Source organism: Nuphar pumila, chromosome 7 (genome assembly GCF_984573655.1).
Source record: "Nuphar pumila chromosome 7, dmNupPumi1.hap1.1, whole genome shotgun sequence".
NCBI lineage: Eukaryota > Viridiplantae > Streptophyta > Magnoliopsida > Nymphaeales > Nymphaeaceae > Nuphar > Nuphar pumila.
In genome coordinates, this window is record NC_143255.1 from 16,488,501 (window position 1) to 16,503,296 (window position 14,796).

Consider the following 14,796-nt stretch of genomic DNA (forward strand, 5'->3'; position numbering starts at 1 on the left):
TGGCCCAATCTACTGTTTGTCGCTTATGTTTGATATTTGACAGTCAGACAGAGTGTGAACAAGAGCTATTGTTGTCATTTTCTCGATTGATCATTAAATGCCAATTTTCCTTTTCTCTTTTTGAAATGAGGGATGATCAGGCGCAATCTGATTGAATACTTCTAGTGTGCTGCTTAGAGATGTCAATGGATTGAATTTTAATCCAACTCTGTTTAGTAGGATTTGGTAAGCTAAATTGATATTCAATTATAATTGAATGCGGATATGGTTTTGATTTTTTTTCCTACCTAATTTGACAAATATCCAGATTTGATGGATATATGAATCTGATTATGTGTAAAAAAACTGGATATGGTATGAGCTTTTCACCATCCCAATTTGAATCCGAATTCGAGTACTTTTAGTCAACATTCAATTAGTCTAATTTGGTATTGGCCACATCCGACCTGAATCTGAACCATTTACATCCGTAGTGTTGTTGCATCTGATCACCCACCTTCTTTGGTAAGAGACAATCAGTTGTGGGGCCCAACAGCAGATGGTGTGTGATCAGGTTCCGGAGCACACCAAAAGTGTGTGGTCACATTGCACCTGATCCGTCCTCCTTATGAAATCTAAGCAGGCTTTTCTTGAATCTCCCATTCATTCGGTTATTCTTTCAGTGAATAGCATTGCCAGCATTTATAGGTCACAAGGACAGCAAGGTCCACGTGCATAGGCATATTTCTGTTTGCAGTATTGTAGGATGCCGTGGCGTGATGCATTGGTTACGATGTTACAGGTCCAGCCGTTTGATCCTGAGTCTACCCAGCTGGTTCACTTTTTCGTAATTTTTTTCTTAGGAACTTTGAATCTTTTTTTGTGTTGGTCTGTTTGATCAATAAGTAAAGAATGATAGATTATTGGATCTTTGAACTTGTTTCTCTTGTAATTTATTATTTATTAGGGTTTGGGATTGGATTGGGGTCACCTCGGGTCAGTGAAAATCCTATGGGCTGGATTGGGGGCTCCTCAATTTGATGCGAGTTGTAACGGGTTGAATCAGAACAATGTTGATTCTGTGTAAAAAGTCCATGTATCTTCATGGGAATTGAAAAGTTTTTTGAACTTAAGGGATTTGAAAAGTCAAACTCCTTTCCCAAAAAAGTAACTTTATGAATCCATCAAATTTACCTTTTTGACTTAAAAAATCAATCATATATTAAAAAATATTATTTTTAAGGCTTTTTTTTTAGTTATTTTAATATGATTGAATTCATCTACTGTTAACAGCAATTAATTTATTGTTAGATTAATCCACATATATATATATATATATATATATATATATATATATATATATATATATATATATATATATATATATATGAGAGTAACAGTGGATGCGGACGTTGGACAAGTATGCACCGTTGATCTGCGCACGCTGATTTTGCGCAAAACAAGCATTACAACTGAAGGGCCTCTAGTGGTAGAAAAGACAGCACCTAAAGGCCACTTTTGTGCAAAATTTTTTTGCACTGCTGATTACGCATGCCATTAGTGGCACAACTGCGTCTAATAACATCAGATGAAATGAGCGTCCAATATTACACCCTTCCTATATGTGTATGTGAAAAATATATGATGGTTTTGTACTATGATACCTTATGGTGGTGCACACTCTTGTTTGTGTTTGTATGAATTTAGCCACGAAATGATAGATCTAATGATGGTTTATTTACTACATTAACATGTTTTATTGTGCCTAATACTTTATAGATCTTATTTTTTATAGTGAAAATAGATGACTCACAATTCACCAAAATAAGGATAGTTTAGAAATGACATCAAACATCATATTTCAATCAAGTTTAACATATAGAAATAACAAATAGAACATGTTAAACATGATCCAAAGGTTAGATTTTGCATTTGGAGCTTAAATCTATATAACTCAAGCATGTACCATTATATATTTATATATTGCTACAATCCATTCTATTTACAATCAACTTAGCAAATAACATTTTTTTGTCGAAAAAACATGATCCAAGGGTTGATTTCTACTAAATTTGGCATGTTGAACATGTCTATGAGGTTAGATTGAATAAAAAAAAACTCACATTGATTTCTACTAAATTTGGCATGTTGAACATGTCTATGAGGTTTGATTGAGTCAAAACAACTCACGTGACATTCCCACTTGACTGTAGGTATAATTGTTTGTAGAATATATATATATATATATATATATATATATATATATATGATTCTCAAATTTAGTTCTTTTTTAATTGGCCCAAACTTTTTTAATGCTTTTAGTTAATGTTTTGAATTTTTAGCAAAACCTTTAATTTTCAACATGGTAGCTAAGACTCAGCCCAGTCAATGATAAACTCAGCGAGTGTTAGCTGATTCAGCCAAGTTTGGTCCTAACCGAGTTATGTAACTTTTTTTTACTTTTTTAGGTTCCAATCTGAGTCAACTCGGGCGAGTCACGAGTTGACTGGCCGAGTTTTCCAATTATGATGAGCATGAGGCCCTGCTCAAGCTTGGCTCATTTATTTAATTGGACAAGTTCCAACTGGTCATAGACGGCCCGGTATGGCTTGGCTTATTGTGCAGTCCAAATTCTACTCTCTATATATGGTAAGGTTATAACAGGATTGGGGTGGGTAGGTGGGTGGGGGAGGTGGGGGAGGTGGTGGTGGTGGTGGTATCATCAGGACTTCTTTCATTCAACTTCATAAGAAGTTTAAGGAAGACCGAAAGGAAAAAGGGGGCGAACTTTGTAAACTGGTTCAAGCTTTATGACCATTGCCTGATGTGACAATCACCAAAGATAACATGTTATGTAACGAATTGGCTACAGTTTATAGTACCATTGTATAGTGAATCTCATAGGTAGAAGCATTATTTGATTAATTGACCACGTGGATGTGTTTAGCATGGTTCATTTATTAAAAAATGCACTTTGAATTGAGTGGTTTTGATATAAACATATAACTTTGTTAATAAAAAAATCTTGACAACATAGCAAATTTGGGAGTTCCGATCGGGTACTGGCACAAAATTTGTGCATTAAGCACCTGATTGCCCTCCATCATGCTTTGCCCTGTTCCCAAAATGGAGGGTGATCAGGTGCTTAAGGCACAAATATTTGTCCAATCATATTGCACCTAACCTTTTCATCAAATTTGGGCAGCCTAAATCTTATGGGAAATCCAATTGTTTTACATTTCTCATGTTTTTCCGCAAAGTATCGGTAAAATAAATAATTTAAATTTCAAAAAATATAGTCTTTGTGATGAAATGAAAAATGCATATATTTCATGAAAAATAATCATTAAAAATGTAAACATCATGATATTTTATAGTTGAATGGAAATGTTGGCGACTATTTTGGAAATCTCACAAGAAATTGTTTAAAATGTTAAACCAATTTCTGTTTTTTCATGTTTTTTTTTTTTCAAAAAAAGATAATATGTATCACTGGTTGTGGACTAATGTATTTTGTAGCCCTCAAAAGATTTGTTTTTACCATGATGTTTTTACTAAACAAGCCATATAGATAATATCCATTTTACCAATGAGTTACACCTGAGGGTATCCAATATTTTCCCGTGAGATTATTTATGCCCTTCATGCTCTTTTTGTGTGTGACTCCATTTATGCTCTCTCTCTCTCTCATAGACTTCTTATTAGGGAACATTATGTAGGGTAATGTTTGCTACCTTGTGGGTATGGAACCCCTAGTAAAAAAAATGCATTATTTTTTTTTCCAAGGTTTTTTTACATTAAACCATCTGGATGTGAAATACGTATTAAGTTTAATAAAAACTGGCGTTTGGATCATGTTTTTTTTTTTTTATGTACGTCAGATTTTACCAGGATTGAAAAATCAACACCACGCAATCTACCAAAATTTCAAACCTCAAAAGAACTTTTTTTTACAGATTTGGTCAAAACAGCCTCTCTCTCTCTCAAACCTGAAAAGAAACAATTTTTTTTACATTAAAACACTATATCCAAGGGCCTATTACCACTATTGGAACCATGTTAAACGCAGATTTGGTCAAAACAGTCTCTCTCTCTCTCTCTCTCTCTCTCTCTCTCTCTCTATATATATATATATATATATATATATATATATATATATATATATATATATATATATATATATAGGGTTCCTTACCCATACACGACGGTAGCTAATACCATCCTCACTATGTAAATTAGGGGCATCAACGGGCCTGGTTTACCTAGAACCGATACAAACCAAACCCTACAGGGTCCAGGTATGGTGATAAATAAGAAGACCTGATTAAGACCCAAGTTCAGATCCGAAGGTCCGATTAATACATGGACCTGGTTATAGTTTGTGAAATTTTATACTAGACACAGGCCCAACCCGAGCTCCAATTAAAACCCATAATTTTTCAATGTAAAAATGATAAAAAAAATATGGTTTACCAGGTATGGTCCGGGTTTGGTTCATGTAGTTCTTATTAGGTCCAGATATGGTTTTTCTTATAATGGACCTGATTAGACCCAGGTTTGGACCCGATACCATACCTGAAAATCTTATCCAAATCTGGTTTCATTTGGATCCGAATTAAACCGGTCCCGTTGACACCCCTAATGTAAATAGACTTTGTCTATTAAAAAGTGCTAGTACCAACAAAGCCATTCGCGGTTTCAATCACCATGGATCCGCACTGTTTGAAGGTGGTTTTTTTTTAATCCCATGATAATCACCTTTTGGAGATTTTACCACATACAAGAAGTTAAGATTACATGGTTACAAAGTCATAATCAATCAATCAATCCTTGCCACTACTTTGATGAGCAAACTGACGAATCAATCTTTAAAAGCTCATCAAGCATTGAACCAGGTTGGGAAGAAGGTGTCGACGAGGGAGGAGGAGGAGGGGTTGGCAATGAAGGCTGGTCTACGAGAGTGGGAGCGGGTGCAGTCAGAGACATAGTCAAAACAACTGGGGGTGAGGGTGACAAGGGCGCTACACCAACTGAAGGGGTAGGTGGGGGAGTATGGGAGATACCATAGGTTTAAGAAAGGGAAACTTCTCCTTGTAAAAAACAACCATACGCTCAATTTCATATCTAAACACAAATATCCTTTATGCTGAGCACTATATCCTAAGAAAAAATATTGAGCGCCACGAAAATTCATCTTATGAGCTTTAGCAAAACGAATCACCACCATGAGCAGCCATGTGCCCTCAGGACCTTTATAAAACTTGAAAATCCTACATTGAAGGGCCCATGGCTAGATTTGTCACCATGCTTAGCAAGAAATAGAATTAGAAGAACCTCTGGTATGCTGATTTTGAGACAGATTTTGTCCACCAGCATTAAACGACCAGTTATCATAACCACCACCTCGATTTCTAGAGAACCGACCCTTATTGATTTGCTTCTTCTAGTAAAAACAACCGCCAGATTTATTTCTGCGGCCCCTACCGAATTGCCTTTGGGTATATTGGACAGTAGGAGTCACAACTTCATGTTGTTCATTCACACTAAGTTCAGCTTCATGAGTCAATAAAAGTTTGAACAGTTCATCAAGAGTAACAAGATCTGAATGGGTATCAGTAGATGTCCTAATAGAACCATATTCTGCAACAGCAAGACCAACCAAGAACTGCATGATTAAGTCCTCATTTGAGGCTGGTTTGGAAGCAAGTACAAGTTGAGATTCAAGCACTTTTGCTTTTAGAAAATAGGACTATCGTTGCCTTTCTTAAGATAATGAAACTGACCTCTCTAACTGTTGAACATGAGCTCTAGATCAAGTAGCATAGTACTTCTTAAGAACCATCCATACCTCATAAGTAGTCAGGCCAATCACCTAACTATGAACCGTCTCACTGAGAGAGGAGACCAGCCAACTTAACAGAAGTTGATCTTGCTGATGTCATTGAATATAGGCATGGTTTAAAGCAGGTTTTTTTCAGGTTCAGCCGGTTTAAACCTCTTTTTTTGGCAAGGATTAGATTCGCCGATAAAACCAATGAGATCATAGCTCTTTAACAAGGGGATGAATTAAGATTCCCAGAACAGAAAATTATCATCCGATGATTTTGTAGTAAAAAAATATTGGAGATTTGTAGAAGCTGGTGAGGCACCTGATCCATTGGTAGTGTTATCATTCTTTGGAGGATCCATCTCCTTCATATCGTCTACAGCTCTGATATCATAAATGACTTGCATGAGAAGAAGAGAAACAGACACAAACTCTTAACGTGGTTCAGTTCCTTTCGAGAACCTACATCCACGGTGGGAAACCTCACACACTCAATGGAGAGGTGGCCTTGTTTTCATTGATTTTACAGGAGGTTTACAATCACCAGAAGATTCTTTCTTAGGACTCTTATCAATTGTAAAAGTCCTATCACAATTATGAATAGATTTAGAAAGGGAAACTAGATTTCTATCTTCATTAGCTTCATTACATGTCTTGTTTCCTTCAATGGACACCTTCACATGATTCTTGAGGTCTCACGTATCCTCCACACTTTCTTTAACAAGGTAGATGTGTTAAACTAGGAATGGAGCAACAGGAGCACTGTGAAGAGATGACTCATTGGAACAGAGAAAATATTTTATATGTTTTCTTCTTTTTTCTTTTCCTCATTAAGTGACCAACAGAATTCTTAGGGTACTCGTGCATAAATGTAAGGAAAAACATAGAATGTAAAAAAGAAATCTATGCAAGACAAAAACTTGCCCTTGCAACGAGACTCTCTCTCTCATGGCCCTTTGTGAACAAGTTCACCACAAACTTATATCCAGCACAAAATTATACACTTGATGCATTTTCAAGTTAATGGTAGTTTTGATGCATCGGTTGTCTATATCATGAGCATTTTGATAAAAAATTTAAATAAAAATGCACTAAACAATGTTGCATATTTCCATAATATTGTAATAAAATAACTAATTTCTTATAATGATGATAATACGTCAAAACCATAAGATCATTTTTTTAATTTTTTGAGGTTACAAATTTATGGATCGTGAATCTTTATATAAAAGGCAATGCAAGTTAACTCTCTCTCTCTCTCTCTCTCTATATATATATATATATATATATATATATAAACACTAGAATATGACAACTAATGTGTGAACCATGATTTTTATGGATTTTTTGTTCTCTTCTCTTGAATCTAACCATAAGGATGTGATCTACATGTATGGTTTTATAAGAACCCATTATTGAATCATTCTATTTTGATGCATAAAGCAGATGTTTTAAGGCTTTAAAATCAGTGGCTCATAATCTTCATAAATATTCAAGTATTCAAAAATCATATTTTTTCATCAAAAATACACCATCCAATGGTTGATTCCTAGCAACTCACCGTGCCAAGCACATGCACATGGTTGAATTTGCAAAAAAGTATTGAAAATGCCCATATTTCTAGTTCTCATGTTCTAGTGACTCTCTCTCTCTCTCTCTCTCTATATATATATATATATATATATATATATATATATATATATATATATATATATATTATGTGCATCAAAACCGTAAGATCAATTTTAAATTTTTTTAGGTAACAAATTTGTGGACTTATGAATCTTTATAAAAGCCATGTATCTCTCTCTCTCATATATATATATATATATATATATAATATTTGCTACTAATGAAGATAAGGAACTAATGAGCTAGAAATCATAAGGTGAAGTTGTATCGACTCAATCTAAACACATAAATGTGTTCAACGTGGTTTGTTTGCAAGTATCAAGCCTTGGGTTGTGCTTTTCTAATGTAAAAATGTGATCTTTTGAGTGACAGAAATTTTGGCACATTTTGAGCCGTTGATTTTTGGACCCTTTAAAAACCTAATTACTTGTCATCATCACATGATTCAAATGCAATACTTTTTCCTATCATGTTTCTTTGTTGTGAACTGGTGTGTGTTCAATACGCAGCCAAAAAGCTCCAGGATGTGGGCACATTTATTAGCAGTTTACTGGGTGTCGTTTGTTACGTTTTACATACTATGGAAAGCATACAAACATGTCTCTGAGCTAAGAGCGGCACGATTAGAAGCGGATGAAACTAAGCCCGAACGATTTGCAGTACTGGTTAGAGATATGCCTTCTCTTCCTCCAGAACAAACACGTAAAGAGCAGGTCGATTCATATTTCAGGAGGCTCCATCCCGATTCTTTCTTTAGATCTATGGTGGTCACTGACAACAAAGAGGTACTACTTTTCTTCGCTCCTTCCTACATGGAATATGTATAAACTAGGATCTTGCTAAGAATCATAGTTGCCGTTGTTTTTGCCTTTTCGGATCAATCTGAACCTCTAGATGTGTTTATTATAGTTTACTCGGTAGAAAACAAAAACATGTATTAGATGAGGTATATTCAGGTTCAAATTTGTTGAAGAGATTTAAAATCAACAGCTCATGTCTCACAGTGACAGAATATTCAATCAAAACATGTATTTTTAGTAAATAAGCAATGACAAGTATTTATTACAGGCCAACAAAATATGGCAAGAGCTGGAAAGTTGCAAGAAGAAACTTGCTCATTCAGAAGCCGTGTTTGCAGAAAACCCGAAAACTAGGCCGCAGCACAGGACTGGATTTCTGGGACTCATTGGTGAGAAAGTTGACACGATCAAGTACTGCAACCAGAAAATCAAAGAATTAGCTCCAAAGTTAGAGGCCGAACAGAAGACCACCGTCAAGGACAAGCAGCTCGCTTCTGCTCTTGTGTTCTTTAACAGCTGGCGAGCCGCTGTATCTGCCTCCCAGACCATCCATGCACAGATGGTCGAAAAATGGACGGTGACGGCAGCTCCTCAGCCTCGTGAGTTGCTGTGGAAAAATCTATCCATCCCATATTTCATGAGGCAAATCAGGCAGTATGTGATCTATGGCATTGTATTCCTCGTCATCTTCTTCTACACGATACCGATGGGATTTGTCTCTGCATTCACCACTCTTTCGAATTTGAGGAAGTACTTGCCTTTCTTGAAGCCAATTGTCGACCAACCGACGATTAAGATGGTGCTGGAGGCTTTCCTGCCTCAAATTGCCTTGTTGGTGTTGTTGGCTATCCTGCCAACGATTTTCATGATTTTGTCAAAGGCTGAAGGGATCCCTTCACGGAGCCATGCGGCCAGATCAGCGTCTACCAAGTATTTCTACTTCACAGTGCTTAATGTCTTCATTGGGGTGACACTGGGCTCTACCCTGCTTACCTCATTTAAGGACTTCACCACACACACTGACAAAATTGTTCCCACACTTGGGAAATCTCTTCCTAAAAGCGCCACCTTCTTTATTACATTTGTTGCTTTAAAGTAAGATTTTCATTTTCTGAACTCGCAGATTTTTCCATTTCATTTTCGATTTCCTGCTCCTGCATAAAAAAATTAATGGTGGCTTGTTCATTTTTTATTTCAGGTTCTTTGTTGTCCATGGGCTTGAGCTCTCTCGCTTGGTCCCATTGGTCCTTTACCATCTTAAGAGGAGGTACCTCTGCAAAACCAAGGCCGAGTTGAAGGAAGCTTGGGCTCCTGGGGATCTTAATTATGTAGCTAGAGTTCCCAATGACATGCTGATAGCAACAGTTGTGATATGCTACTCGGTAATTGCACCAATGATACTCCCCTTCGGTGTTGTGTACTTTGCAATTGGATGGCTTTTGTTCAGAAATCAGGTAAGGCTTGAAATCTTTGCTGAGTTTTTGCTTTCCTTTTTCTCTTACTTTCATCATAGTGATTATTAGTATATTTTTCACTGCATCTAGAAATAAATACAAACAGTAACTTCTAAAAGTTGTGTTTGGCCACTGAAATTTGTGATTTTGACCAAGGTCGGACCTTGCCACGCTCACCAACGTCCCTAGCCTTCTCCTAAAAGAAGCTCAGAGGAAACCCGACTTTGATTTTGTTGACTGAAAAAAACATGCTACTATAGTACGGAAAAACATATTCTATCATGAAATATAATAAATAAAGTGCTCTACCAAGTCCTAACATTGAGCAGACCAAATCATAATTGAATATATTCTGTTCTAAAGGTTTTTGAGAAAAACAGAAAAGAATCATGATATTTTGAAAAAGTTCCAAATTGAAAATATCATGATATGTTTGTGATATTCTTCATTCATTTTTTTTTACTGTACTTTATTTTAAAGAAACTCTGAGAATTTCTTACGGAAAACCATTTATTTTTATATTTTCAGGGAAAGCCTCACCAAGTGACTACGAAACAAACATTAAATAAAAATAACAATAAAATCTTCTAGTTCTTAGGATTGCCTCTAAAAAGCACTTCGGGTCTGAAGGCTGAATCATCAATCTTCCAAAAGGGCTTAAAAAAACGCAACTATTAAAACTAAAGCATGGTCCAGAAAATAACTAATGTCCAAAACTACAATAAGCCTTATAGCACGTTCAAGTTTGAAATATAATCATTGATACCACAAACTTCACAGAAAATCAAGACAGCTATGAACAGATTTAGTTACTTCTATTCACAGAGCAGAGTTGATTCATAAAACTTTCTATGTATGCAGGCTTTGAAAGTGTATGTACCCTCCTATGAGAGCTATGGACGCATGTGGCCGCACATTCACAGTCGAATTCTGGCCTCTCTTTTGCTTTTCCAATTAACCATGATTGGTTTCTTAGGAGTAAAGCACTTCAATTATGCACCGTTTGCTATACCCCTTCCGATTCTGAGTGTAATCTTTGGCTACGTTTGCTATAAACGCTTCTATCGATCGTTTGCTTTCATTCCACTGGAAGTTGCCTGCCAGAATTTGGAGGAAGAACCAAATCTGGAAGCAGTTTTTGAGGCCTATGTCCCACCATGCTTGAGCATGGACAAGTTTGAAGATGTGGAACAAGGTGGAGATGCTCGCTGACAGCTAGCCCTCAAGAGTAGGCCCAAGCATATATTCATCCGTGTAGTTGTAGTACCATCTTGTGTAAATGTGTAGGAGCATTTTTCATGTTTTGCCTTTTTTAAACTTTCTATGCTTCTTTCGAGAAGAACCCAAGCTGTATTTCTGTTTGTGGATATTCTATTTTGGTTGCCACATCTATAACTTTGTCAGTTTTATCTTTCTTTCGGTGGTCGGCATATGACCAAAATTGTTATAAAGAAAGTTGTCTCAATTGTGGCTTCTTATTATTGTCATTTAGAGAAACTCCAATGGCTCATTTTTGCTTTATCTCTCTCTATATATTAACCCATATCTTCCGTGAACAGGAACTGGATCAGAAAACATTAATTCATCTGCCAAGATGTTATTGGGAAATTCACAGTAATTACAACGATTAGGATTTATCTTAGTTGTTAGTTAGTGAAATATTTGGTCTTATTTCTAAGCAATGAATAATGTCATAATCTTTTCAGGATTTCGTGGTAATGGTGATACAATTTTCATTTGTACTACTTTATCCAATTTTTGTTCAGGAAGCTTTGTTTAGCTCTGAGCTGCCCAACAAGATGATGAAAGCAACAGCTTCTCTTTTGCTGCAAATGTTTTATTCTTCTCTTGAAGAAAATTATGATAATCCTTCTCTACATGGTGACCATGGTTCTTCGGTTTCTTTCATGTGGTAAAGGATTACACAAAGCCATCCAAATATTGGAAATCTCGTCACTGTTCTCTGATTTACAGTGGCAGCATCGTACGCGAGCTTTTGTGGTTTAATCATCTGTTGCCATCTAAGGTGGCCTTGTGATGTTTTTCATACACTGGCCATTGTAGCAGAAATGAATGGATTAATGGGAAAAAGATTGTCACAAGAGATTGACATTAGACATCCAAATATGAAATCTCACTGTTCCTTGTTTTATAGTGATTGATTTGTGACCTTTCTCCAGCATTGCTTATCTCATTAATTCGACATCCAAGAGCCACAGTTGATCAGGCTCAGTGGCAAGATGCCGTAGGGGATGTGCTGAGGCAACCAAAAATGTCAATCATCTCAATGTTCCTTGTTTTATAGAGGTTGGTTAGCACACCATGGAACAGTCTGCATTCTGGTCATGATCACATATCCCAACTTCTTAGACATCAGCCATATTAAATTAGATTTTCCTCAGCATAGACTCTATTCCTGAAAACTGCGGATGAGATTGGTCCCCAGCAAAGAAGAAGTGAACTTCAGAGTTCACAATGATCCAGCTATGTCCTCTGTTCTTCTTCACATCTTTCAGCCTCTTGACCATCCCAAGTCTTTTCTCATCCTTCTTCTGACCTGCCATGGCATACATCTTTGACAGGACCACGTATGGAGTTGCACTCTCAGGTTCTAGTTCAAAAAGCTGACGTGCAGCTATCTTTGCGAGCTTGAGATTCACATGTGTTTTACTTGCACCAAGTAAAGCTCCCCAAGCAGCTGGATAAGGCTCTAATGGCATTGCCTTGGTGAAGTTGAATGCTTCTTCTAATAATCCAGCTCTACCAAGAAGGTCAACCATACAAGTATATGATCAGGCCCACGGTTGATTCCATATGAAGACCTCATCAGATAGAAGTAGTGCCATCCTTCGTCTATTAGGCCCACGTGGATGCATGATGTGAGCACCCCAAGAAACGTAATAAAGTTTGGTTGCTCTCCAACTAGTTGCATTGTATTGAACAGTCCTAATGCTTTGTTTCCACAGCCATGAGCAGCAAAACCACTAATCATCGAATTCCATGATACGAGATCATGGTTTTTGGTACTTCTGAAAACTTGATATGCATCTTCTATACTCCCACATTTTGAGTACATAGAGATTAGCAAGTTTGAGACCAAGATTTCTGACTGGAAATTCCTCTTCACGGCCTGCGCATGGACCTGCTCCCCTTGGTTCAATGCTGCTAACCAGGAAGATGCACTTAGCAAGCTGCTGAAAGTCACGGGGTTTGGCTGAACCCCTTCCCTAAGCATCCTAATGAACCATAGAAATGCAGGATCGAAATCACCATTTTGTACAAAACTAGAAATCATAGTAGTCCAAGCTATCACATCTCTCTCAGGCATCTTCTCATATAGAGAAATTGAGTCCTGCATACATCCAATGTTTGATAATCCAAGAACCATGGTAGTCCAGGAAACGACATCCTTTCTAGGCATTTTAATAAACAACCTGTAGGCTTCATCAATTCTTCCATTTTGAACACATCCTGTAATCATGGCATTCCATGCAGCTACATCCTTCTTCTTCATGATATTAAAGATCTTAGAAGCATGGGTTGCCTTTCCATTCCTTGAATACATGGTGATTAAAGCATTCCCCGCGATTGCATCTTATTCAAAACCCATTACAAAAACTAAAGCATGAACCTGAATTTCCTCTTTGATATTACCACCTTCAGCACAGGCATCACAAACAACAGTCAAAGCAGTTGAATTGATCATCACACCCTGCCTTCAAATAGTCAAAAACATACTGAACGCTTCATCCCACATACCATTCTGTGAATAACCACCAATCATTGCCGTCCAAGAAACCACATTTCTCTCAGTCATTCTATCAAACAGATGCCAAGCTTCCATAATTGAGCCTGTTCGGGAGTACCCATCGACCATAGCCCTCCAGGAGACCACATCTCTTCGGTCCATCCGATCGAAAAATCAACGTGCACTATCCATCTTGCCATTCTTCACATATCCAGTAAGCATTGCATTCGAAGCTATCAAATTCTTCTCTCCAGGCATCCGGTCGAACAGATTCTTAGCTTCAGCCAACATACCATTTGTGAGCAAACCCAGTGATCATAGCAGTCCAGGAAACCGCATTCCTTTCCAGCATAGATCGAAAGAGCACATACGCATCCTCCAGCCTTCCATTACATACGCAACCAGAGATCATAGCATTCCAGGAGACCAAGTTTCTATGAGGCATTCCATCGAACACTTTGCGTGCATTCTCGATCTCATCATTCTCAGCATAAGCTGTGAGCAATGCCGTCCAGGAGACGACGTTTCTGAAGGGCATGCTGTCAAAGACTACCTTTGCATCAACGAGATCGCCATTTTTCCCGTGTTTGGTAATCAGGGAGTTGAAGGAAACAACCGATGCTTGGAAATTGGCGTTTGGTGGTGTTGGGTGTCAAAATGGTAGAGAGATGAGATGCTCAGGGTGAGGCGGTGTCTGTAGATCAAAAGGCAGTTGGGTTTTTGTAGAGTTGCCGAGTGCATGAGAGAGTTGGTGGTTCCTGTGAGGGAATGTGATAGTAGTGAAATGAGATGCCTCGATTCATTTCACGACGCTGCTATGGTTGTGTTCATCCGAACATTGACACAGCGTTTAGTAGGAATATCAACAGGCCGGACCTCACCTAGAATTGCATAAGCCAGACCCAGGTCCAACCGAATAAAGGATTTACTATAGAATTGCATCCAAAAACATTGAGTGGATCAGCTTTAACAGAATTGCTTTATTGCAATTATTTCTTTGTTGTTTCTGTCACAAACTTTATATGTTTTCTGTTGTGAATAAAATATATATAAAAAAGAAAGATGAATGAAAAATATACACATAAAATGTGGGTTATTAAGTGTAATTTATAGAAAATTATATATATTTTCAAGTATAATATATACAAATGTATATACTTTGTATAAATAACATGAAATGTTTTTACACGAACCAGATCATGAGCTCGGCTCGGCTAAACAAGAATACAAGCTAAGCCACAAGCTCAACCCACTAGTAAATGAGCCGAGCCCGAACATGCCCTCTTTGGTTAGTTAGGCTTGTTTACCAGCCCTTAGTTGCAGATAGGTCTGGTAAATGAACCGAACATCTGGCGA

General features: G+C 37.3%; 1 protein-coding gene across 1 annotated transcript; it reads left to right on the forward strand.

Annotated features, from left to right (window-relative positions):
- The first annotated feature begins 745 nt into the window (after positions 1 to 745).
- LOC149831293 (hyperosmolality-gated Ca2+ permeable channel 3.1-like) lies at positions 746 to 11,064 on the forward strand. The gene is made up of 5 exons (XM_090012986.1): positions 746 to 826; positions 7,948 to 8,223; positions 8,507 to 9,333; positions 9,437 to 9,692; positions 10,554 to 11,064. The coding sequence occupies exons 1-5, from the start codon at positions 746 to 748 to the stop codon at positions 10,902 to 10,904; spliced, it is 1,791 nt and encodes a 596-aa protein (XP_089869112.1). The 3' UTR covers positions 10,905 to 11,064.
- Positions 11,065 to 14,796: the final 3,732 nt, after the last annotated feature.